This window comes from Pyrgilauda ruficollis, unplaced genomic scaffold, assembly GCF_017590135.1.
Source record: "Pyrgilauda ruficollis isolate IOZ18807 unplaced genomic scaffold, ASM1759013v1 scaffold18, whole genome shotgun sequence".
In the NCBI taxonomy this organism is placed as follows: Eukaryota; Metazoa; Chordata; class Aves; order Passeriformes; family Passeridae; genus Pyrgilauda; species Pyrgilauda ruficollis.
Genome location: NW_024516984.1, coordinates 8442677 through 8470394, shown reverse-complemented (window position 1 = coordinate 8470394; position 27718 = coordinate 8442677). Strand labels below are relative to the sequence as shown.

At 38.6% G+C, this 27718-nt stretch overlaps 1 protein-coding gene across 3 annotated transcripts in view; it reads right to left on the bottom strand.

Annotated features, from left to right (window-relative positions):
- Positions 1-27718, bottom strand: part of STAU2 (staufen double-stranded RNA binding protein 2) — a 169815-nt gene that overhangs the window by 77872 nt on the left and 64225 nt on the right. For all 3 annotated transcript variants that reach the window (XM_041464546.1, XM_041464547.1, XM_041464548.1), the window contains 3 exons: positions 24722-24853; positions 20656-20716; positions 7275-7582 (listed from right to left, as the gene is read on the bottom strand). In XM_041464546.1, coding sequence (XP_041320480.1) covers positions 7275-7582; positions 20656-20716; positions 24722-24853 — 501 coding nt within the window. The remainder of the gene's footprint in view (positions 1-7274; positions 7583-20655; positions 20717-24721; positions 24854-27718) is intronic.

The window sequence follows — 27718 nt, the reverse complement described above, 5'->3', positions numbered from 1 at the left end:
GGGAGTCTCTTCCGGGAAGAAAGGGGTTCCTTCTGGTCAAGTAGTGTGGCAGAGGGAGTGGTTGGGTATTGTCTATTGGTGGGGGGTTCTCTGCGATTCTTGTACTCTCTGTCATTAATATTGGTCAAATTCTTATCTCACGGCTAATAAGTTGTTCTTATCTGAACCTGTGATTTTTGCCTTTTGTGCCTCCAATTTTCCACTCCACCCCATTTAAGGGGTGGGAGAAGGGGGAGAGAGGAGCGAGTGAGTGACATGTGGTTTGAAGAGTCTCAGTGGGAGCACTAAATTGGGGAGTACCATTCCTAAATCACTACAGCCTTATGGGCACCCAGTGTGTGGCATCAAGGGTTGAGGTAATAACAGATCTGTCCAGAGCAGCCTGGAAACAAATTTAATCTAAGCATTTGTTGCATTAACTCCAGAGCCGTTGGTCACAATGCTGCTTGGTCTGTTCACGTGGTTGTGGTACCTAAGCCTGTATTCACATATTTCCCTATATTCCTATATGTGGTCCTTGGGATGTTCTTTTTCAGAGCAGGGAGAGGGATTGGAGTTGCTTTTTTGCTGTATTATGGGATATCAGTCTATGACTGATCAATGAGTGTAATTTCAAAAGTGTATTCAGTGCTGCTCTCCTTTACTTTAGGCACTGTCTTTGGGAGTCAATTAATAATCATATTCAGTCTGTAGGGGGAACAGGGGAGGATGATTTTCCCTAGTCTTTCACCTCCTTCTCCTCCTTCAGCTGTTACAACAGCTTTTGAGAATTTTGAATTTTCCTTGGATGTTAAGGAAAGCATGTTCTTGTTGCTAAGACTCACTGGTCTCCTCAGTCCACACCACATTTAGAGTCAAGAAACAGACTTCTAGGAAGTTCATTCAGACATCTGCCCCAAGGGTGGATAGTCATGAGTGGCATGAAATGTGGCAAAAAAATGAAGTAGGTTTTTTTTTTTAATTTTCTGCTCCAGTGGTTTGGAAGTTCATCCCTGAACAACTATAGGACCCTGCTAAAGTGACAGAATATTTGCAAGGAACATGCTGGGGCAACAAGAAAGGGGCAACTTATTGTAGTGTGCTGGGCCTGGCTACTCTTTACTGGACACAGTTCAATACGAGACAGCACCCTCAGGGGAAAGAGGAAGGAAACAGACCTACAGCCACTGTGGCCTGATTTGCAGTTGAACCCAAGGAACCAGCTGTGCCAGAAGTAGCTGCCCCTATACAGAAGAAGAAATCCAAATCAGCTCACTTAGTGAGGGATAAAGAGGAAGTAGAGCCCTCACAACAGGAGGAAGAGGCAGGGCCAGAGAGAATCACCTGATTCCTGTTCCCAGGTGTATTGAGTCTGCATGACCTAGGTTCTGGGAGCCCTAGGAGGGAGGGGCTACAAGGGTGGCTTCTGTGAGAAGTTGCCAGAAGCTCTCTCCATGTCCAGCAGAGCCAATCCCTGGCAGTTCTAAAAATGGATGTGCCGCTGGCCAAGGCTGGGCCAATTAGAAATGGTGGAATCCTTCTAAGAAAACATATTTAAGAAGAATGATAAATAAAAAACTGTTGTGCAGTTGGAATTGCAGCTGGAAAAGGGTGGAGTGAGAACATGTAAGAAAAGCTCTGCAGACAGCAAGGTCAGTGCAGAAGGAGGAACTGGAGGTGCTCCAGGCGCCAGATCTGGGATTCCTCTGGAGCCCATGGTGATGGCCACAGAGAAGCAGCTCTGCCCCTGCAGCCCATGGAGGTCCAGGGGGATGCAGGGATTTGTCTGCAGCCTGTGGAGGAGCCCCACACCAGAGTAGGTGGGTGCCTGAGAGGAGGCTGTTATCCCATGGGAGACCTGTGGAGGGAGGGGCCCTGCTCCTGTACTGGAGCAGCCTGGCCTTGAAGGACTGGAAGAGTTACCCACGCTGCAGGAGTTTGGGCATGGACTGTTGCCTGTGGGATGGAGTCACATTGCAGCAGTCTGGGGAGGACTGCAGGTCATGAGATAGACTCACATTGGAGAAGTTCATGCAGAGTCTCCTGTGGGAGCGACCCAACTGGAGGTGCTCCAGGCGCCAGATCTGGGATTCCTCTGGAGCCCATGGTGATGGCCACAGAGAAGCAGCTCTGCCCCTGCAGCCCATGGAGGTCCAGGGGGATGCAGGGATTTGTCTGCAGCCTGTGGAGGAGCCCCACACCAGAGTAGGTGGGTGCCTGAGAGGAGGCTGTTATCCCATGGTAGACCTGTGGAGGGAGAGACCCTGCTCCTGTACTGGAGCAGCCTGGCCTTGAAGGACTGGAAGAGTTACCCACGCTGCAGGAGTTTGGGCATGGACTGTTGCCTGTGGGATGGAGTCACATTGCAGCAGTCTGGGGAGGACTGCAGGTCATGAGATAGACTCACATTGGAGAAGTTCATGCAGAGTCTCCTGTGGGAGCGACCCCACAGTGCAGCAGGGGAACAACTCCTCTCTGTGGGCAGTGGGAGAAGCCACAGGTAATGAACTGACCAAACCCCCCATTCCCTCTGTCCCTTCACTGTCAGTGGGAAGGAAGTAGGGATGAGGGTATGAGAGATGAGGTAATATTTTGCTGAAGCCAAAAGATTGTTAAGTGAAAGACTGAAAGTTGTTGGTGCTATGTGGTAGTGTTTGTGGTTTGGATTTGTTCTGGTTGGTTTGTTGGGTATTGCTGTGAGCTGGGAGAGGGGCAGAGTTGAAGACCTGACCAAAAGGAAGTAGGATGAGAGGGGAGGGGAGGGGACAGAAAAGTAGGCAGTCAGGAGATAATGTAAATTCCCGAGTACCCCACCAATGGGAAAGGGGTCGGGACTGCCCCCGGGATGGGAAAAGGTATCTTTTGTAGCCATTCTGTTGGAGGGTGTGTGTGCTCGGCTCTAGTGGAGAGAGGTGCACGTCTGGCTCAGTTAAATCATTACTAATGAACAGTTTTCTTTTGCTTTGACAAAAGTTTGTCCACATTTAATTGTATCTAGAAGTTAGTTCATTTCTAACAAGGGGAAGGTGTTTTCAGGTTCTTATTGTATTTCTCATTATCCTGCTCTGATTTTATTAGTAATAAATTCAATGCATATCTCTAAGTTGATATGCATCAGGGGGAACCTGTTATGCCCATGATGGTATTTGATGAATGATCTCTCCAATCCTTACCTCAACCCATGGACCCTTCATTATATTTTCCCTCCCCCATCCAGCTGTAAAGGAGAGAGTGGCTTTGGTGGGTGCTGGGCATCTGACCACTACGTCAGGTGAGCAAAAATACGTCAGCCATCAGCCAGGAGAGCCCCTGGTGACCTGGCTGCTCCTATGCGTGTCCTGCAGTACAAAACCAGGTCGTAATAAAGCAATTGGAATCCCTGTCACAAGATGCAGGCATTGACAAAGGAATTGGGAAGAGGACAGAAACTCTCAGCCTCTGGAAGTGACTCCTGTCAAGCAGAGGGAAGGGCATTCTCTCAAGGATGATCTAATAGTGTGTCCAAGCAGGTGGAACGCCATGGAGAAACGTATCCAGTACCTGAGAGCATTAGCTGTGCCAGAGGTACTTTATAGAGATTCAAATAAAGAGCAGTTCTCTGTAGCTCCAGATGAGGACAGTCCACGCGGTGGAAGTATGTGCAGAGCAGGGCCATCATCATACGCCACTGACATTAATGGCAATGAAAAGAGAACAAACAGTGCTTCAGGTGACTACTTGACTCTGGCAATATGAAGATCATGTATTTGCCTCCCTATCGACCTGCACCTCAGCTGTGTCAAGACTATCCAAAATGGCAGAATGATCTGAAAGACTTGAACAAGCTAGAGAGGACATGTCTCATGGCCTGCCAGTATAGACCAGAGTCCTCATTATTGGTAGCAAGGGCCCCCTGCTTGAGAGAGAGGGTGCACACCACAAGGTAACCTGTGGTTTTACTTGCATGACCACAGAGAGGACATGAGGAAGTGGAATGGAAAACCCACCTGTGCCCTAGCAGCATGGATACATGAGTTGAGAGGAAGAACAACCACTGCAGAAAATCCTTCAAGGATTAAATACCACTCCAGTTTCCAGTGGACAAATCCTCAGACAGAATAGGGGGGTTGATGTTGCTTGAATCCACTTGAAGTACCTTCAGTTCAAATTTGTGAGCAACAAATACCATGACCACACTGGAGGGGTCCTGCTTCCAGCAAGGTAGAGGAAAGGGATAATTAGAACTCTTGAATTGTGTGTATCTGACGGTTTGGCACACCAGACCCACAGGATAAAACAGCCTTAAACAGGCTTTACTTGACACCAGTGCACCATGTACCTTCATGCTACCAAGATACATAGGGGCAGAATCCATCTCTGTTTCTGGGGTGACAGGGGATCCCAAGAGCTGCCTGTACTGGGAGATGTACTGAACCTGACTGGGTATTGTGAGAGACTGGAGGAGATTGCTTGCTCAAAACATTATGGGGGTGTATGTGGGCAAAGGGGCAGGTTGGATCTTGCTCTGGTGAGGCAATGTCCTGCTCCACATACGCCATCCTCTAGAGCCTGTATCCCAGCCCCACAGTGACTGCCAATCACAGGCACACTGGAGACAGTGCTCCTCATCCCATCTCTGAAGCCCTAACCCAGCTCCTGAGTGGCTGCCAAAACAGAAGTCTCGCCTGGAGGAAGGGCCCAGGAAACCAAAGGGTACTTAAGCCAGGACACCAGGCAAGCACGTCTTGACCGTACCTTCCCTTGGATTTTATATCAGCTGGAAGACCACTGGAAGCCAGAAGTGGTAGCTATATTCATTCTTTTCTGCATATTTTCTCTCTTTCTCTCTTTCCTCTCCTTCTTATAATGCCTTCTTCTCAAAGTTTGAGTAACTTAAACTTAGATTGGTTGGAGTTTGCTAAGTTGATCAGGGTGAAAGTTTGCCAAGTTAAGGCTTGGCAAAACCTTTTATGTTGATAGAATGCTGCTCTAAACTTTTGCAAAAGTTCATGTATTTTCTGAAATTTGCCAGTAACATTTTTGTTGTTTTCATCTCTTGAGAATACCTTGTTGGTATTGCTCCCTTGCATCTAATTCAGGGTACATAAAAAACCTGCAAACCCTTTTAAAAGATTTGTTGAGTGAGTTCTGGGTCCTACAGGAATGAATGGCAAAACCACCCCATTGTGATGGGCCAGAGGCCTTGTGTATCCTTGGCATAGACTACCTCAGGAGTGGGTATTTCAAGGACACAAATTGACATGCAAAACACCTGGAACCTACTGCCCAGGGGTGGAAGCACATTCCCACCATTTGCCATGGAATGATCCAGACTGCACTGGAAGAGACTGAGGCTTCATAACACATGCAACATATTGATGACATCATTGTGTGGGGCAACCAAGCAGAGGAAGTTTTTGAGAAAGGGGAGAAGATAATCCAAATCCTCCTGAAGGCTGGTTTTGCCTTAAAGCAAAGTAAGGTCAAGGGACCTGGCAGGAAATCCAGGCTTTAAGAATCAAATGGTAAGATGGATGTCATCAAATTCTAATGGCCTTGGTCAACAAAAATTATCTATGTCCCCAGCAACCAGCAGGAAGGAAATACAGGTTTTCCTAGGAGCTGTGGGCTTTTGGAGAATGCATATTCCAGAGCTCAATCCAACTGAAAACCCTCTATATCTTATGATTCAGAAGATGAATTATTTTAAGTGGGGTCCTGAAAAACAAGCTTCTGAACAAATTAAGGAAGGGATGTTCACGCAGTAGCTCTTGGGTCAGTCAGGACAGGAAAAGATGTGAAAACTGTGCTCTATACTGCAGCTGGGGAGAATGGTCCTTCCTGGAATCTCTGTCAAAAAGTACCAGGGGACACTGGAGGATGACTCCTGGGATTCTGGAGTTGGGGATACAAAGGATCCAAGGCCTGCTACACAACAACTGAAAAAGGAATACTGGCATCTCATAAAGGGGTTCAAGCTGCTTCAGAAGTGATTGGCACTGAAGCACAGCTTCTTCTGGCACCCTGACTGGCAGTGCTGGGTTGTATGTTTCAAGAGAAAGTCTCTTCCACATGTCATGCCACTAATGCTACATAGAGTGAGTGAACTGCGCTGATCATACAGTGAGCTTGAATAGGAAACCCCAAAAGCTCAGGGATCTTGGAAGTCACCATGAACTACCTCCAGGGGTTTAGATTTTTGGGTGAGAACGGTCTGTGCTGTTGAATTGTGTAACATGGTTGCTGAATGATACTGTATGCCATAACTGTGATGGACAATGTGTATGGGCTGCTCCAGATGCACCAGTAGTGAACTTGTGATGCAGGCTGCAAGCAGCTGACAGCACACCAGCCCTCCTGCCCTGGTAGACATCTATGATGGGTAGAACCCACAGTCATGGACTGAATGAACTCAATAGATATCTTGGAGGAACAACCATTGACTAGGGAAATGATACCTCACCTTGTATATACATATATATATATATAGTTGGAATATGTAGGATCTGGCCAGGACAGGGTTAATTTTTGCAATTGCCAGGAGGGGCCATGGCCAGGACCTGGACATTATTCTATACCACCTCATGTCATTGCCATGTCTAGGGGAGGGAGTCTCTTCCAGTTGAGTAAGCGTGGCAGAGGGTGTGGTCAGGTATTGGCTGCTCTCAGGGGGCTTCCATGGGAATTGTTCATTTCTTCTACCCTCTGTCATTAGCATTGTTGCTGTTACTGTTTGTTTTCTTATCCCATTGCTGTTTCTAGTAAATTGTTCTTATCACAACCCATGACATTTACCTTTTTTGTTTCCAGTTCTCTTCTCCTGCCCACCACAAGGGGAGGTGGGAGTGGGAAGGGGAGAGTGAGTGAGTGGCAGTGGTTTGGAGAGTGTCAGTGGGACACTAAATTGGATAGTACCATTCCTAAACCAAAACATCAGGTTACATTTAAGAGGTGAAAGGTGGGAAGCAAAATAACTACTTGGATGACCTGGCCTAGAAGACAAATGGTGCATCAGTAGCTTCTGGATCAGTCAAAGGGAGAAACCAAGAGGTGATGACTCTCAAAGAAGTACAAGTTAAAAGCATAATTTAAGCCTGCAATTAGTTAAGGAGAAGAGACATAGGAGAGAAAGATGGGCTGCAGTAAGATAAATGTAAGGTGGAAGTCTGTATCTCCTGGACCCAGAAACTGCCTCAGACACCAGCTAATTTTACAACATAAGTTACATGCATGCCCACATTCAAGAGGGCAAGAGTGAAACCTTGATGGCAATGCTACGATTCTGGCTGAAGAGCTTCATTTTCCCCCTCCCATACCTGAAAGCCTTGAATCCTTGCCAAATATTCCAGCTGTTTTGAAGGCTGCACTGTAGAACAGGGAGAAGCAGGAGACATTCCTTTGAGACCTATGGCTTCAGCAGTTGGGGACGTTCCATTCATGAGAAGTTCCCTGGCAATGGTGGCTGTGCTATTTGTGGTAGGAGATATGCTGAAGAAAGAGCTAGAAGTCTGGCTCATTTCTTTGGATGACATATAGCTTACAGTGGTACCAGGGGCTGATTTGTTGCGGCTTGCTTCCATCTCTTGATATACGTCAGGAGAGAGATGGAGTATTCCCTTTGGTGCTGAAAACAAAACCAAAGATCATTCTCATTACTTTAGAATAGGTTTGACGTGTAGACAATTTTCATTAACATATTTTACAGTGAGAACCAAAGAATTTAGAAGCAGTATTTTTTTTTTTTTACAGAAACTGTAAATGAAGTCACCTAATATATTTAGAAACAAAGCAGATCTGAAGGGGACCTCTTCTACCTCTTCCCCAACTCTTTTTAAAATGGTACAAACCTTAACTTTAAAACTAAACTGAGGCTAGCATAGAACACACAATATGAACAAAAAATGTTTGGAGACCTACAAACCATGAGGAACAGATGTTACTTCAAAATAGTAGCACAATCATTATTTCCCTACATTCTTTTACCTCCTATGTGATACAACAATTTAGGCTGTTTTTTCACAAATACTTGAAACTAGTCCATGTCAGCACTGTTGCCACCAGAAGTAGTTTAGTTTTTTTCTCCCACCTACAGCTGGTGTTTGTACTCCCCAGCTGCTCTGTTGCCAGCACCAGCACCTGTAGGCCCATGTAGGGATGTCCATGAGAATGAGCTGCTAGGGGCAAAGGAAGGGCAGTGTTGTTCCTTGCAGTAGCAGCACTGCCTTGAGTGCTGGCTTAAAGTGTTTGCTGAATCACAAGGGCAGTCTGGAGTTAAAAAAATCTTAAATTGCCCTGCAGCCAGTGTTACTGTGCTAAAGACTGATGGAACTGACTGCCCTGCAGTGAAGAGGGATTTATTAATTTATTTATTTAGCTGCATATCCTATAGTTTTCAAATAGTTACTTGCCTTTGAGAACGTTTATACTGAAAAAGGAAAGCATATATGTGTCCTACTTAATATCAACAGGAGTTAAGGTAAACATTAAAAGAACTAGATTTATTTATGTGAATAACTTCTAAATATTTCCAGTGATATGTAAATTAGGGATAATTTACCTACATTTAAACATTTTGAATACCTTGTTAGAAAACATCTCAACCCTAAACCTGCTTGGAAACAGAAATACATACTTGATCAGTTTTGCTGATAGTTCTGAGCATGGAAATGTGCAGAATTAAGTCTGAAGTTTGCTAGCTTCCTTACACAATTAAGTATTTTTTGGAAACACAAATAACCAATTGGCTGATACTAGAGGGAAACCTTTTTCTTGTTATTAATGCATCAGAAAATGAGCATGAAATGTGTAATTTCATATTAAGAACATAGTTTAATCTTCTAGCATATAATATGAGTGAACCTGAGCCATATGGCATTTCAGTCTAGGGATAATAAACCTGTTTGTTAACTGATTTAGTAATCCCAAGAGAAATCAAAGGGTTCAATGTTTAATTCATTTGCAGTACATATTAAATTAATCTGAGAATGTAGAATAAATTCAAAGAAGAGGAGGAAATTAATTTCCAGTACCTAGGAAAGATTCCTTTAATCCTAGAAGTGCAAGTAGTACTTTTAAATAAAATGTCTACCACAAGGAGAAGACTCAAAAAATATTACCTGTAATTAATATCCTCATTTTCAACTACATGGTGAAAATGGAACTTCCTCACTGCCGACTCAGCAAACTGCTTACAGGTGAATCTTTTAATTGATTTACTCATACATTTGGCTTTTAAATTCATATTGCTTTTAGAAATCTGGAACCTGTGCTTATATCATTTACAAAGACGTATCTGTTCACCTGATTGCTCTCCACACCTACCTCCATAGGGCTGGGGAGTCTGGTTGGATCCTGAACATTAAGGCTGCTTTTACCTAGTTTAGAACTGGCTCCAAAGGCAATAGACTGAACTCCAGAGCTAAGCTCCAGAGCTAAGCACAAATTCAAGACAATGCTGCTGGGAAAGACGGAAGATAGGATCCCTAAAATTTCTTTTTCTCCATCTGGGACAATTTCAAACATAATCCAATAGATAAACAACTGCGTAAATACACAGCATTATTTTATGGCACGTAATCACTATATAAGAACAGAGATTTTACACACTTTTCCTGAGGCTGTAACCTCCAAGGCCTACCTCTGCCTGTATTTTTAAAGTCTTACACAAGATGTAAGATTAATGAAAATTGGAAAAAAAAAAAAGATAATACACATCTTGATAGTTGATGTTAGGTTACAAAACCAAACAGCAGTAAAAATACTGAGTGGCAGGTGTTCACCACCTCCTAAGAACTGCCCACTGTAAATCTGATTTCCCACGAATATTTCAGAACCAGAAATGTAAACTGAACAAAAGATAAAACAGTCTACTTGTTTAGAAATAACATGATATTAGCCCCCCTAATAAATTTTAGAAAAACATAGTACAATGTTAACTTTAAAAAAAAGTTTAAAGAAGTTTAAAATCAAGTCCAGTGCTGCAGATGTCTGTTCCATTGATGTAATATTACTTAAAACAAACATTTTACATGCTTTCTCAGCCATTTCACTGTTTTTACATGATCCACCCAAATATCTAACTGCTGTCTGGAACAATGGTTTGGAATACTTCCAGATTACTAAGCTTTCTAAATGTTAAAATAACTAATATGCAGCATATGATGAATAGAAAGACACTGAGCAGAGTATAGCAAATGCTTTTAAAGTACTGACTTTAATGGTGATGTTAAATTAATAATAGTACTTTTACACTTTGCAACACCTTACTGCTAAAGACTTCAAAGTGCTTTATAAGCAATAATTAATTTAAATCATACATTGGCTCTGAGAGGCAGATTTTATATTACCATCATTGATTATCTCTGGAAACAAAGTAATGTAATATTCTAGACATTACATTAATATAGTCGCAAGATATTAACTTTTTATATTCAGGGCCCATGTTTCATGAAGCTTCTTACAAACATGTTTTAAAAGGCCAATAAATATTTGGTCTCTTTGAAAACTTATATAAAACATACATTAATTGTAATTCATTATCTATTTTTAATGTATTACTGAGGATATTTTATATATCATTCCTCACTGTTGCCTGCTTACATCAACTCTGCTGTATTACAGGAAAGTGTATAAATATATTTAGTTACAGTAGTAGAGTTATCAGATGACAAAGGATACAACAACAACAACAGAGGATTAAGTGCAAGAACAAAAGAATCCTTTAGAAATTATCTTAATCTGTCTTCTAACAATCAGTTGATTAAAAAGCGGGGGAAAAAATAATACTGTCCTCTAACACCTTTATGCATTGCAGGAGAACATCTCCAGGAAAACATTTTCATTCATTTTTACTTTACTGCTAAGAAAAAAACTTAGACTTTTGTGTCCACTAAATATTTATCCCATACAAGCTTCACCATACTCCACAGGAAGAATCATAATTATTAGGAGTCCCAGGATCTATAATAGACCAACAACACTGCACCTTCTGGTGGACATTAACTTCAAGGCACATTTATGAAACATGTTAAAATAATTTCCGTTTATATTATTTAAACCTGTGGGCAAATGTGCTACAAAAATATGCAGGCTAGCTATGCAATGTAATCACTAACATTTAAAAAACATGTCTTACTCATCATTGGCAGTAATTGTTTGCAGTCTCTCACAATCTTCTGAAGTCTATGAAAACATACCAAAGACCTTCCTTACCTAAGAATAAATTTCTTCATCTTCCATTGTCTACTTTTGCTGTCACATACTAGATAATCACAAAATGGCTTGGACTCCAAGGCAAATGAATATGAATAAGATACAAGATGGCCAAACGATCCCTCACAAGCCTTGCCCTGAAAATGTCATCTCAGTGCTTTGATTGCACCTTTTTTTCACAGCAGCCATAATAGAGACAATCTCTAGAAGTTCTGTTTGAGTGATATTATTTTTATCCCTAGTCCTTTCTCTTCAGTGTCCCCTGGGCTGGGAAGACAGGGGGACATTTCTACAAATGGGACCTCCACTTTCTGGAGTTTGTGGTAAACAAAATTAACCATTAGAAATCTGTCTGCATGGGAAATGGGGTGAAGAAAGACAAGTGACAATTGAACAAACCTCAATGTAAGAAGACTCTGCAAAAATGGAATGTGCTGATACAGGTAGGGTGACAAGCTACCCCACAGCAGTGGGCTACTAAATTAAGAAAAGTTCAGAGTGATGACAGCATTGCTTGCACACTCACAGCTATTAGAGCCTACACAGGTACCGCTGGTGTCCTATTTCCAATTTTCTGTTTCTGTCAGGAAGATCAGAAAACATTAGAAGCTGAGATTTCAATTTTATCGTTCAACTCCACAAGATGGCCTACAGAATCAGGCTTGTGTTGTCAATCTGCATATACATATATGTATGTCAGTGCTACTTTTTTATACTTAATCAGTAGTGTAGGGATCCTCTTCCTCTGCCTTCATTCAATGATTTCTCTGGTTCAGTGGCACTCACTGACTTTTCACATTTATACTTGGTCTAAACCACAACTTTATTCTTCCTTGGATAATAGTTTTCTCCCCAAATTCTTGCTTATCCTACAAAAAAGCTATACTTGTTCATGTGTCAGAAGCAATGCCAGCTGCAATGTGACTTCCCATGCTCTTCCCTGCACTACAACCATGTGCATATGGCACATGGCACAAAGGAGTGTTTTCATGTCTTGTGCAATGATGCAGAGTCAACAATGGTATAATTCTGTATATGAAATGCTCATGAATTAAGTTTAGCACCCTGGTATTTGAAATAACTCATCACTAGATGAAGAAAAGACTGTTCATAAGGAAATAATCAGTATTTTTGGAACTGAATAAAAGACTTGATAGATAATCATCAAAAAGCTTTCAGATTATGCTATCTGTAGTCACATTGAATAAAGCCTTCTTATAATATGGTACATGAAGTACAGGGAAAAATCTTGTAGTAAGGCTGTAAGAAGAAAAAGTTAGAACTGGCTCTAATCCTGACTTCACAATTTTGTACATTAAAATGGACAAGAACTTAAGAGGCATGGGGGATACTCAAATGCAATAGTTACTCTCTAGAACTGGCAGATTCTCAACAGGCCCTGAAATATGGCCCATTACAAATCTACTGACATAAAAAAAGAAAAAAGAGAGAATTTACAAGACCAAATAACTACTTCAATAAGAGGACTGAAAAATGTAAATATTATAATAATAATAAATTATGGTTTTATACCCCACTCAGTGTAAAAGGCTATTTATATACTAGAATATTTTCAAATTTCATTACCTCAGCAGGAACTCAGAAAAGGTCAGTCAGACAATTGAATAGGCAAATAGTATGGCCATTACGTTCTAAGCAATTGTCTGCACACACTCTTGGCTTGAAATACCAAGCTGCAATCATTACTTACTTAACACAGCTATCTGTGGTATTTCTAAGTCACCAGCTACTGCAATATTCAGACAGGAAAAAATGTTTTGTCATTACACAATGTCTTTCAATCAAAAGATCTTGTCTACATGACCTTAAACAAACTGATGTTATATAAAGCTGCTTATTAAAATACAAACTTTGTTTAACCTTAAAATAACTATGGTACTGAAGTAAATACTGTTTAGTTCTTAATGAAATCAGGTATTGATATCCCTTCCCTAGACTATTTTCTGTAGCCAAAACAGAAATTTCAGTATTGCAGGATTTAAATTGTATGCATTTCAGTAAAATTTGGCATTTTACTAACATGAGGAAAGTCCTTTGAATTCTCCCCCAGCTTTACTCCTGCTTGAATACCTAAGATTTTGGTTAAAAATAAGACATAGTTTTTGCAGTGGGGAATTTCTACAGGATATTCTGTGAAATATTCCAATAAACAGATGAAACATCTACACTGTGAGTTTTACATGATAACTCCTGCATCATAATTTTCCAGCAATATATCCACGTACCACATACCCAAAGATTAAGATTGAGCAGGTTCAGAAAATAACCAATCAAAATACAGAAGGAAGGTCAGTATTCTTAGCAGTAAAGAGGATCAGCAAATTTGGAGCAGGAGCAAATCAAGCTAGCGAGCTGGCAGATCAAGGTGCCTGTAACAGCTGCTAGAAAGTGATATTTGTGGCGCTAAAGCAATTTAGCAGAGTGCCTAAGTGCAACTGGAGGCAACCTGTGTGGGCAAGACCATTCATTAACAGATTAGGAGGGGAATGAGAATGGTGATGATGAAAACAAAGATCTGACCCACACAAAGAAGAGAGGAAATAATGAACAGATCTACTAGACAAGGACAGAGAGGTTGCTGAAGCTAAGAAGGCCAAGGGGGCCATCAACAAGCACAGCATGAGTGAGGAAGAAATCAGAGGAGGAGAAAGCAGTGTTTGATGTTGAAAGGGAATGAAGAAAAGAGGGGAGAATTAAGTTTTAAGCAACAAACTTTCAGTTCAGGAGATTCAATTTTTCAAGCACATGATTATCCTAGACTAAGGGTGAGGTACATGGTGGGCTCTAGGTTGGAGGGAAGGGAATTGGAAAAGGAAAAAAGACTCCAGAAAAGTGAAAGTATTTAGAGTAATGCTGTACTGAGGTGAATTATGTGATACTGCTCCATTTTCTTACCTGAAGACAGAATACCAAATGCAGATATTTAGCATAGTTACATAATTGAATTTGAATTTGAGAGTTAACATTAAAAAGGAGCTCTGCATTTCTGCTTCATGTGCAGATTTTTCCAAAGGAATAGACTAGGAACCTTGAATAAATGCAGTTCATATCGGCCTTTTAGGAGACTGGTAAAAACAAAAGGATGCATTATCTGGAATTATCCATGGAGCTGGCTGTCTCCTGCCATGGTGGCTGCTTCCTCTTTATACATTTTATACATCAAAAGCTTGATGGCTAAGCAGTCTCCCAGAGAGGTGACTCAAGTTCTTTCTTGCTTTGAGGGCACCCAAATCACAGACCACATAGCCCAAGTCTGTATTTCTTATACACTCACAATCTGTACTACTCGAGAACCAGGCAGCAGGTTTCTCACAACTCTTTTTAACCTGTATCTAAAATAGGCAGAATATCTGTAAACCAGCCAGAGAACACCTGAATACACATCTGCACTTTCATTCACAAGAGTTGCAATCAACAGGCAAACTACAGTCATGATTACTTTAGATCACTCCTTCCCTGTGAATTTCCTATATTTTAATAGCATTTGATTGTTCCTTTTTTGGCTGCAAATCATATTAGATACACATCTCCAAAAGGCAGCTGCCATTATCCAGATTACTCTGCACTCCATGAATACTCTCCTTCTGCTGAAGAAGGAAACTAAATCTCCAATGCTCTGGGCACATGCTTAAAACACTAGACTCTTTATAAACACACATTGTACTCTAAACTCAGCAAAGAAATCATCGTCTCTGAAGATGCAAACCTTGCAGAACTTTAAGCACGTAAATGAGCTTCTCAAAAGGGGAAATGTGGGAAATAGAGAAGGACCACTTGCAGTTGTTGTCTTATGCTCCAGAGTTGAGCCCAAATCCCACTCACACATAAAAATGCTAATTTGGCTCTTGTCACTAGTTCTCAAAACAGCAAAGAAAAAATAACACTCTCTTTCCTGTTTTGTCAATAAGTTTTTTAATATTAGGTGTTGTAGAAGCTTTTTCAACTGTTAAAAAAATGCAAACTACATTTAATTGGTATTACACTGGATAAAATTATTTTCATTGTTAGATGAAACTGAAAAATAACACATCAGTTATTAATAATGCCAAATGCAGCATAGATTTCCTAGTTTCAGTAAATTAGGAAAGAAATAAAATTGAACAAATCTCCTCTGCTTCTAAATTTAATTTTCCAGTATCTTCAGTTAGAAAGAAAATTTAATTAGAAAATTAGCAAATCAACTCAGCAGTTACAGAGGCAAGGTATTATTTAAACATAATCAGCTGTGATAAGAGCCTCTAGACAAGGCTGTGAGACGTATAAAATGAGGACAAATGGCTCAGCTGAAGGAACGGCTCCATTGATGGTATAATGCTCACCTGACAGATTGTTAGCTAAAAAAATCCCCACAAAACTGAACAAAAATATCAAAATGAATAGACGGAAAACTATTGTTCTCTGGCTTTTCACCAAGTAAGTGGTGTTGTCAATCCCTTTACTGTGGTTTCTAGTCAGAATGGCAAATAATTCAGCAAACATTTAGTGATGCATCAATGTAACTCCTAGAAAGAGTGCATTACCGTTGACAAAGCTGAGTAAATATGGAATCAATTCAGAAGCCAAGTCCAATGCAACAGCAGTACTTAGTAAGGAAAAATGCACACAATCCACGATAAATCACCTTTAAAATACACCCAAAAGAATTACATATTTCAGCAAAATATAACACACAATCATTCCAATTTAAAATGCCCAAATTAAAACACAAAAATTTTATTCCAAAACTGTAGACTTCTGTTCCTGCTCAAGGAAACACAGGGGTATTAAATTATCTACTGGAAGTTTTCACCAAAATCCTCAGCTGAAAAACAAACAATTAGAGGACTATATAAAAAATATCTTTCTGAAGCTACTGAGGGCCAGAACTACAAAGTTCAAATAAATTTTGTTTCCTTCAATGTGAAGATGTATTAGTATGTAAAATTTCATAAATACATAATTTGTGTTGCATTTATCTTCTCCAAAAAGCTGGTGAAGAAACTTTTAGTAAGGATCTGAATGTAGCCATACATTTAGGGCTTATAATAACACCAAATATTTTCATATTTTTTTACATTTCTTAATTTATATTTCTTAATCTAATATTGATGTAGAGTTTTAAAAATACTAAAATAAATGTTATTTACAGAAAAATATCAAATTTTCTCATTACAGACTTAAGAAACTCTTCAGAATATCTATTTTCTTTTTTCTCATTTTCTTTTTTTTTTTTTTTTTTTGTCACTGAGAACAATTGTATGAGATCAAGTATCTTTGTTCCTTAGGAGATCATCTGCTCCTGCTGCTCATTTACCATCTGAAATCATAATCATCTGTTGGTGACAATCTAATCATCTTCCCAGTAACTAATTATGATGTCACAAACAAATGGTTATGATTTCAGGTGGTGAACAAACAGCAGGAGCAGATGTACTCCAAAGAACAAAGACTGTAAAGTCATGCATGAATCCCTAGTAATAAAATGTTAGGCAAGAAAAACAAAGAGTCTGTCCTTTACAGAGAGGTAAGATTGCTCTGAATGTGGTTTTTTGGTTTTTTTTTTTAATTATCAGGTTTTCAGTACTTTGTGACTACCAGAATTGTTAGAAATAGGTAAAGGAAACCTATTCGATGGAAAACTGAAATTGGAAAACATGTAAAAACAGTTATGGTTATTTTTTTTTTCCTTCTTAGAATTATAACATATAAAAACACAGTAACATTTTACTTTTATTTTTATACCGTTCTTCATCGCTCATCTACAATTTCTCCTAGAACTGCATCTTCTGCATGATGTTTGTGATTACCCCATCCAGAAATACAAAAGAAAAATATGTTCCCATGAAAATGCACTTTGGAATAGGATTATTTGTTGCATGTTTTGTTTCTGTTGATAACTACTTAAATCAATAGAGATAAATGAGATTTTGTTTACAGTAAACATCTTCTATATGGGCTGCAAATGTTTCTGGTCTGCTCACAGCCTCAAAGTCTCTTCCAGAAGCATAAGGGAAAAAAACTCAATGTTCTTGCCATTTCACAAGTGAAGAATGTCAAAGATATCCCAAACCAAGAGACCAATAGCTTTGTGTTTCATCTTTGGAATTGTGAAATGAAGAAGACAGGTAAAGAAGTAAACCTGTGGGAAGAAGCTTTGCCAGTGAGTTGGAGGAACAGAAATGAGGTTTGCCATGTGGATAATGCAAGAGTAACATGATAGAGTGCAGAGGGAGAAGTTAATATTCAAGAATATTTAATAGGGAATAGTAAATATATATTGAGCTAGTAATTAGGAGGATACAGACTGTAGAGTATTTCTCAGCAAAAACAAATGACATCGTAAGAGTACTATGAAATCTGTTTTTCAACTGTACTAAAATATAGAACTGTTATGATTTTTGTTTTCTGTTGTACTGAAGTATACAAATTCCCTTTACTATTCCAGTTTTATTTGATTCAGATGGAAACAGAGGGCATTATACACACAAAGAAAGACTATCCGTCTGCAAAAGGAAACTGATGCGCAATAGTTTGCCCTAGCAGGACACAATTGTTTTCCTGGAAAAAAATCACTGGAAATATGAATAAAAGCTGCCAAATGGTAGATGTAGCAATCTCAGAGCCTCAGATTTTCAAGACACTGAAAGTTACGTTTATGGTAACAAGAAATGCAAACTGTACATTTCTCTTTTAAGAAGGATACAAAAGGGAGGAAGCTGGTCCATTTTCCCTCTTTTAAAGCTTCCTGACTTTAAAAAATGACTTAAAAAACTTCAGGCGTGAATTCACCTACCAAAAATTGTTGTTAAAAAACAAACTAGTACACTCACACCTGAAAGGATGTGACATTTTTTATCTCATAGTGTGAAACTTGTTTGGAACTACCTTTAAAAAACCCTGCACTTCACAGGTGCATAAGAGATCATTTTCTTTTATTCAAAACACCCTGGCAGTGTTCAAAGTCAGGCTGGGCAATTACCTGAGCAATCTGGTCTAGTGGATGGTGTCCCTGCACATGGCAGGGGTGGTTGGGACTTTAAGATTCATTCCAACCCTCTAACATTCTACCATACACTTTAATCACCTGCTTATTATTAATGTTGCCTCTAGATTGGAACACTCAAAAAAGGGGGTTAAGAGCTCAAGAACAGTGATCTCTGAACAAATGCTCTATGTTTATTGGCATGCTCCATCTCTTTCAACTTCCAATTTACTTGTGTATCAGAAAAATGGAAATTAAGGCATTGAGCACTACAAAAGTGTCCCAGAATGAAAGCCTGTTTCTGTACTGTGCCTCTGGTTGCTGCAAAAAGGTCTGTGAGCAGGTCTGTGAAAAATGTTATTTGGTCAGCACAAGTTTAAAATACAATTTCTGTTAATCTTGTCTCCTGTTGGATGAGTTTGCCTTTGTGTTCTCCTTTTAAATTTGGATTTAAAGATGTAACTGTCAAAGTTATCTTGAGCAACCTAAGAGATTGCTTTTTCTTGTTGGTTTGACAGAAAATTGTGGTTTCATCCATATGTATCTCTGCTAAAAGATACTGAAAGGACAGGAGAAAATATAGAGGTCTTATTCTGCTTCTCAAACTCTAAGATACTAACATTTGAAGATATTTCACAGATCTTGTCCTTAGAGATTTTGACAATACAAGCACAAATCATCCAAAAGTATTGATGGGGGTTGATGACAGGGCTGTAAGGAAGCCATTAATGGGAAGACTTAGATCCTGTAGAATCCTTCCTTTCAGGGAAACACAATGGCATGTGCTGAATCCAAGATCACTTTAAATACTAGCAAACTGTTGTGTAAGTTGAAGCACAAATTATTCCTCAGATCTCTGGGTCCCTCTCTGGTAACTGAGAAGACCATATAAATAATGGAACACTACTGAAACTCCTTAAAACGTGCTTTTAAGACCATGTCTTTCAGGTGTATATAGGCAAAAAATAGAAGGTAGCTCATGTGTGTGTCCATGTCTGTACAATCCTTAGTTGAGGGAGATAATGCTTGCAACCCTTAAGAAGTTCAAAACTACACACGATTCTAGAGAAAAATCCAGACCTCATAAAAAAGTGAAAAAGTACTATTTATATTATCTTTACCACTTTAAACAGCAAAAATCTCCTTATAAACTCATCAAGTCCTGTCCTATTCTTTACCTGTTGCAGTGAAATCGAATTCAATCTTCACCAACAAGGTTTATTGGGCTTTTGTGTCTTATAGGCAAAGCTCAAGGAAGAGAGGAACTACCAGCAGTAGAACCTCATCAGACTCAGGGATGTTGTGAGAAAAGCTAGAGATCAGCCCATATAAATCACAAAATCTCAGAATTGCAGATTGGGTCAGGTTGGGAGGGACCTCAATGGGTCATGTGGTCCAATCCCTCTGCTCAAGCAGGATCATCACAGAGGACACAGCACAGGATTGTGTCCACATGGTTCTTGAATATCCCCAGTAAAGGAGACTCCATAATCTCTCTGGGCAACCTGTTTCAGTGCTCAGTCACTGGACAATAAAGTTCTTCCTCATTTTCAGGTGGAACTTCCTGTGCATCCATTGGACCAAATGGGACCTATCTCAGTGTGCTTGCATCATTATGAGGCCACTCTCTGTTCTCTTCAAAAAGTCATGGAGATCAGAAGAAATCTCCAGTGCCTGGAGAAATGCATTATACTCAAAAAAGGCAGGCTGGTCAGCCTCAGTCTAGCCCCTGGGAAAATCATGCAGTCCTCTTAAAGCCCATGTGGGCAGTAAATGTGATTGTCCTTCATGATAAAATGACTGGTTTTATTAATGGAGCAGTGTATGTCATTTCCCTTGGCTTTAGCAAGGATTTTGGCATCATGTTTCCTATAGCATCCTTGTCTCTAAGCTATGATTTTAGAGTATACGTAAATAATAGATAAATTCCTAGATAATGGAAACCTGCTGGGACCCAATAGCAGCTTTCCAATATCTAAGAAGAGGTTGCCAGAAAAGATGGAGCCAGGTACATTACTGAGGTATACAGAATAGGAGAAGAATAGGAGATGAATAGCAGAAGAATAGGACATGACAGTCAGAAACAAACAAGAGATGTTCTGACAAGGATATAAAAGGAAAAAAAATGTGAAGACAGTTAAGCACTGGAACAGGCTGCCCAGAGAAGCTATGGAAGCTTTATCAGTGGAGAATTGTTAAAAAGTCATAAGCAACCTTATCTCAACTCTGCACTGACTGTTCTTTGAACAAGCAATTTAGGTGACTTCCTAAAATCCCTTCCAAACTGAAGGATTCAATGATTAAATGAGTAGATAAAAATTTCCTTGTTTCTGCACTTGTTCATACCTACACTCACATACAGGACACTCAGGGGTTAATTCATCTAATTGCAACAGAACCCCTAAAATATTTACAAAAAGCATTTCAATTGTCTTGGATAATCCAAATCATACAGAGACAGAGAGAAAAAAAGTATCAATATAAATTTAGAAAGCAATACTTACTATTACTTGTTGGCTCAGGAAACCCAACATTTTGGCCATTCCAACTTTTGTTTTCTCCAAGCTGAAACAGGTAGAAAAAGATAAGTAAGTAAAGCACAAACTGCTCCCTAAACAGAAGATTCCTGTTTATAAATTTAGTTGAAATATCCTAAAAAGGATGAATTGAGACTGCCACATCTGTTCACAAAATTTTGCTAACTCATCTTATTTTTGCCTAAGATAGGTTATTTGAGTAATGTACCCTTCATGAGTGAACATTAACAACTATTGCCTAACACTGAAATATAAATGTTTCCCCAAGGATTAGGTTCAACTCAATATGTTACCAAATCAGACTTAAATAAAATTAAACGTTTTAAGCAGCTCTCAACTGAAAACGTAAACAGTCAACAGAGAATTACATTCTAAAACAAGAAGATCCTAATTACCGCCTATGAAGGAATGTGTAAACACTATAAAGTACTTTGGGTGTAATTTTAAATATTTACTTGTAGAAATCAATTTAGTCACTGAAGTGGAAGTAAAAATTATTGCAATATTCAATTATTTTAATATATTTTTGAGGAAGCTAATTGTCTTCAAATTAATTTTACTATGTTAAATACTGGGTATTACTCTGACAAGGAAAAGGAGAACAATTAATGCAGGAGTTCAAAATGAAGCCACTACTGAGGTTTACACAGTAAATAAGATGGCAATGTTCTAGGTTTATGTATAAAACTGGATAAAAAAGTCAGAGCTTCCTCATTACTTGGAGCTATCGACAACCAGCTCTATGAATGTGAAATTGAATGATCCTTTTCAGATTTCACTGGGATTTTCTATTAAAAAAAAAAAAAAAAAAAAAAACAAACCTCACAGCAAAGCAGGCTATATGCCAGAACAAAGTTGCAATCATTTGCTCTTGAAGATGGGGTTGGAAAGTGAAAGAGGTGAGAAGGAAAATCAACCAGCTGAAATCTGCCTCTGCATCTCAGAGGTTACATTAAGGCTGTTTCGATTACTGCCATGTCATAATACACACCACTAGATGATACATTTTACTTGGAAAAGAGGATGAGAGAGCACACTATGGAAAGCAGGTATTTCAATAATTGTTTCCCTGCTTTTCATCATCATGTATATCCCAAAGAGCCTTGGCAATGTGTAGTGAAAATGGGAGATATTTGATGGAAAAGGAGGACAGGCATTACAGTCAGCTTTCAAACTGGTCACCTACATCCATATACTTTGTTTTCATATAACTTGTTTTATTCATATTATGAAGCAGGTAATATGTATATTTGAAAATATGGGTGACAACAGTTCTTCATATGAATAAGCAATATGAAATCTATAAATATGTTTGTATTTACTGCTCTTAACAACAGCATGGTTTTGTCAGGAATCCATCCTGACCATGTGTGTAACATGATGCCAGCACAAGCACACTGTTACAATAAGAGAAGATTTCCAACTTTCCTCATTCTCCTCTTTTTTATTGTTTATCAACTTGATCATGAGAGGTAATTTAACAACAATTCCTCTATGAGTAAGTGATCCTTAGTACTGCTGCCTCACATTAATCCAATCTACCTTGGTTTTCTTCTCTCTAAGAGAATACAAGTGGCAAGAAGAAACAAAAAGGTGGAAACATGAAAAAATTACTACAACTGTTCATTCTCATCCAAACAGCTGAAATTCTGACAACTGCAAAATGTCTCCCAGCATACCTCCAGATTGCTCTCCTCAAGGCTCTGCACAACCATTACTGATTTCTTTCAGGAATCAGTTTAACCCAGGAAAGAGCAGAGCCTTTACTTTTTTACATTGCCTGGATTACTTGTGCTGCTATCAGCACTACACATTGCTCTTATAACATTCTTAGGTCTCCATTAAAACAATAAATACAGTCACATTTTTTGTACCAGGGTTAAGGAAAAAAACCCACTGAATTTGGTTTTGCTTATTTTTTTAAGGGAGGAGGAATGGAATGGAAGGACTTGAGGAAAAAGGGGCACAGGGGAAAAAAGAAGTGCCTTTTTTAAAACCATCAAAAACATACAGGTGAAAATCATCTATTTATGCCAACCTGCTACATCAGCTAATCTACACTGGGACCCATTTTGGATTCAAACAGTGAAACAAGTATCTTCTCATGGTACACCTTTATTGTGCAATTTATCTGCAAGGAATTTTGCAGTGCTCAAACTGATAGAGATCTAAGGGCTATTTCCCCACTTCTCCACCACAGTTTAGTTTGAGAGTTAAAATTCCTTCAGCCACATGAACTAACTTGTGCATCTCCAAATATGTCCAGACATATATACAGAAGATAAAACCAGATGCTGTAGATATTTTATGTCCTTAAACTCCAACAAAGCTTTAAAAATTTGTGACAATTTTGTTATGATACTGCCAGTACATAACAGCTGAGTACTTCACTTTTTCTGGATACAGTACCATTTGTTCATTGTATTCAGAATAATATTAGGCCATTGTACACTAGTCCACCAATCCTAAAATGTTGACATCTGCAAGTATGCAATTAAGCCTGACTTTCTAAAGGCAATGCACTTGTAAGCAATAGCTTATAAATGTAGGGAAACAAAGCAGCAGCATCCCTTTTTAGCCACTCAATTTTTTGGTAAGGATTTCAATGTAACCACAGGTTTCCACTATGTAGAGCTCTCCAAAGAAACTATGTTGCAGGCTGATTTTTTCCAAGCTTTATGTCTGAAAAATACTGAATAAAATTAGTTCAGCCAATTTAAAATCCAAGAATGAAAACCTATGGTTTCATATTAGAATAAAAAAATTGATTTTTCTGTTTTGATTTGTTTTTTATTAAAGCCATTTGGCAAAATTGGCAGTGAAGAAAAAGTTGATAGTTTTATACCAGAGAGAGTATATTCTACAGCAGAAATGTCTCAGCATTCTGGTGAAAATGAATTATCATTTGACTCAGTCAGAAGCTTTCTTTCAAATGGCCATGTCTGCACAGTATGTTCTCACTAGGAACATTATCCAGCGTCCAAGGACTCTGTGTAGAGTATTTCACACTTGTCTATGACTAAGACATATGGTGAAGGTGAGTGTGAACAGCACACATATTGCTGCTACTCTCAAAGGATAGTGAAACAGAAGAAGGTGGGGCCAAATAACCAGTACAGTATTTCTTTTTTCCTGGTTAGGAATACAGAACATATAGAACAGAATATCTCCATATTTACATATACATACATGTGTACATATATACTATATTCAGATTTATTATGTAGTCCTAAAAAAGCCCAGCAGAACATTCTGTTGGCTACCTAGTGCAGCCACAGTAAACATGTAAGTAATTATCAAAATATATACATGCAGTGAGCCTGTACATGACTGAAGCTGCTTAGAGTCCACAGCTTATCAAATACCTTACCAAGTATCTTTTCAGAAAACAAAAGGCAAAGCTTTAACAGCCAATTTTGGTTACAAAACCCCTAATCAATAAATTCAAGACATGAGCGGAGTGCTAAGTTACAGACAGCTAACATGGAAATACATACTTGCAACACGTATGAATTTAAAATGCAATTCCTTCTTCGTTAAAAAAAAAAATGTGACACATTTTGTTTATCACTCATCAAATGTGAAAAGGCCATTATTTTTCTGTAATGCTTTTAGTGCACGTGCAATGGGAAGATAAACATTGATTACTACTTCACATATGAAAGTCACTAACGTTGTTCCTTTCTGTTCCTTTGGGCTCTCATGAATGCCCAAAATGGAATAAAAGCAAGAGGTACATTCATCCTGATTCGTAAGCAGAAATAGGTGCATGGATCACATGTCCACTTTTGCACACACACTATTCTATGAAACTCTCTTTCTGTTCCTAATTACTCTCACAGGAGCAGAGGCTGCATTTAATACTAAGAGTAACTGTAGAGCTGTAGCTAAACAAAGGCTAATCTGTGACAAGCACCTCCCTAAAACAGGGTGTGCACAAACTTAAGCTTCCAGTTTTACTAAGTGATTAGCTGATACAGCTCAAAAATTTAGACAAGGGTAAATTGTGGGCATCACAACAATTGGTTCTCACCTTTTCTGTCTGGTCTTGAAGAGGAGTAGAGGCTTTGTATCCCAGCTGTAGCAACATTGCTTCTGCTGCATTTCTTTTAGCTATTTTCTTGTTTGGGCCTGTTCCAGTAGTAATGTCATTGCCTACTTTTACCTTAAAAAGAAAATATTGATCAAAATCATGAAAAATGCAAGACTCCTTAATATCATCATATTAATGATTTATCAACAGCTTATCTTTTGATGAAGATGCAATCTTGAAAAAGCTACAGCAGTGCAAAAGGGGACCACAGTATTCACTTAAAAGTATTCACTTGTTTAGATTTTTCAGATCACCAAACTCATACCCAAGAGCTACATTTTTCTGCATCTCAGTGCACACACAGCTGCCTCTCTCTTCCACCAACCTCTGTGTCCCCCCCATTGTCCCTCGTGAACCTCTCCCCCACCCTGTTAACACTGGAATTGCCCCAGGGTCTGTACTTCCTTTTTCTTGTAGGAAGGAGTGTTGCCTGCAGCAGCTCCCCAGCATCATCAGAACAGTATGCAGAGCAATGGAGAGACAAACAGACTTGAGATTTAACGAGAGTGGCTTTTAAAGGAGGATGAAAACCATTATTTGCCTTCCTCCCACTTTGTTGAACTGCAAGGAACACAGGGGCTGGAACTGCTTACACCTGACAGGCTTTGATCCAAACAGTCCTTGGAAAGAAAGCTCCTCAGTGCACCTGTGGTCTGTACAGTACAAAGGGTTTCTGACAAACATGATGCCTTTCATAACTACGAGAAATTAAAACCCCAAAATAAGGACAAACTGTAGGCGATGGATATCCACAAAATGCACAGCACCAACTTAATCCTTGGCTTTGGTACCGTTCTTAAAACTCTTGGAGCTGTATGTGTCTGGTTTGTGACATGAGCACTCTCACTGCTATTCATTCATAGCTCTTTGATGGGTGTATCTTGCTCGGTCCATTAAGCCCTTCTATTTGCCAAACTGGGTCTCAAAATACTGCACAGTTTCAAAACCATGTCAAAAAAAGGAAATAAAAATCAAATAAAAATAATAAAATCATCAAGGTGATCTGAATAACAAAAAATAAACAAACTCCAGAGGTCAAAGACCAGAAACAGTTTGGAAGGAGCTTTTAAAAAACTGTAAAAAAAGGCATACAAATGCTAAAAAAAAAGAATAAATTATATTTAGTAGTTTATGTCTTTCAGTAATTCGTCACTTTCCTTAATTTATCATATATGTATTTTCCTAAATGTTTAAACTCTTCTTCACTGAAATACTTTTAATTTCAAATATTAAGAAGAGGATGTAAATAAATAATAATCATTAATACCCCTTCAAAGTACATATATATAGATCATTAAGCAAAAAGACTTGTCTACCTAAACCAAAAACATTAATAATCTTGAAATATAAACCTTATCTTCTATGCAGTTCACAACAACAATCAGAAAATAGCCAATCTGCTACAAGTTTATATGCAATAAAATTGAGGGACTTTAATGGGACAAGACAAAAAGATAATTTATAACATAGCTCACAATAAATCAGTGTGTTGCTATTTCTCAGACCTGTAAAACTGGTTTAGCTATTATTATAACCTCTATCAAGGATTAAAGGCCTGACTACAAAGAGAAAGAGCTTTCTGAAATTAACTTTGGGAACAGAACACCAACTAATGTCATCAGAGGTTTTCTTCTGTTTATCTAGTAGCCAGGACAAGTAATTGGATCCATTTCATCACATCTAAACTTGCTCTTTGTGTGACAGATAAAAATGAACATATTATCTCTGGATATTTTACTTCCACATTCAATTAAATTAAATGAAAACATGGTTTAAGTAGTTTATACAAAGGTATTTTATTCTGATAAGGTTTTCTGCATGTCATAATGAATCCACTGAGACTTCCTGAAGGTGGAATAAATAGCAGAATAATTTTAGTGTGAAGATATTACAAAAGAGTGAAAATTGAGTTGAAAAGTATTTGTAACAAAGCAACTGCTCTGTGGAGTTTCTTTAACTCTTTCACAAACTTTCTTAGGTACAGGAATCTTCTACATATTCACTGCTTTTAAGATTCCTTTTTTATCCAAACCAAAGACTCTGCCATTATTGACAAACCCCCAACATAAAATTAAACTTCCAGCCCATCTTTCTAATACTGGGCTGTGTTACACTGTTCTGCTGAGGCCTCACACAGCAACTACCAACTGTGGACAGTCCCATGGGGAAGTGAGATTTTTTGTGACAGGATCACTCTTTTTCAAATACTTTCAGGTCTCATAAAATGTTACAAATTCAAGTTTATATTAAAAAAAAAAAAGATTCTGCAACAAAAGAACACAATATTTTCTTTTCCTTCAGAGAGAAAAATAATAAATCATGAAGAAAGACCAAAGGCCCAAGAAAATTAAGATCACTATCTTATCTTCATAGAATGAAGGAGGAACTTAGAGATTGAATGGAAAACGTAACTAATTTTCTGGAGAAGGAGGTGCTGGGATATAATAAATTTTGCCTGTGATCAGAAGTGACATTTTGGTGTGGTTGGTAGACAACAAGTCAAAACATGCTGAGGTATGCCATTGCGAGTCGTTCCGGCACAAAATTACCCTTGAGTGAAAACACAAGAATACAGAATCCTTTCCTGATTCTAATCTTTCTCAACCTGCTGTTGTGCTATCTAACAAAATATCACAGTTATGCCAAATTTTTGTATATGTTCTTAATTTAAATTTGAAAGGAATTTTAATGAATTACTGTTTCAGTATTAGGTCCAGTCAGAGGACAGTCTAAAACATGTGGTTTGCTCTTTTTGTTGTGTTTTAGAGATAACAAAGTCACAAAGAAATTGGAAATCTGAAAAAATTCACAACACTATTTTTTAAAGCAAAAATGCCTGGTAATATGGAGATATTAATACCCATATTTCAGAATACTAGGTATTACTGGAGTTCTTGGATCAACATCAGCCCAATTTTTTTTTTCCAAAAAGACAAG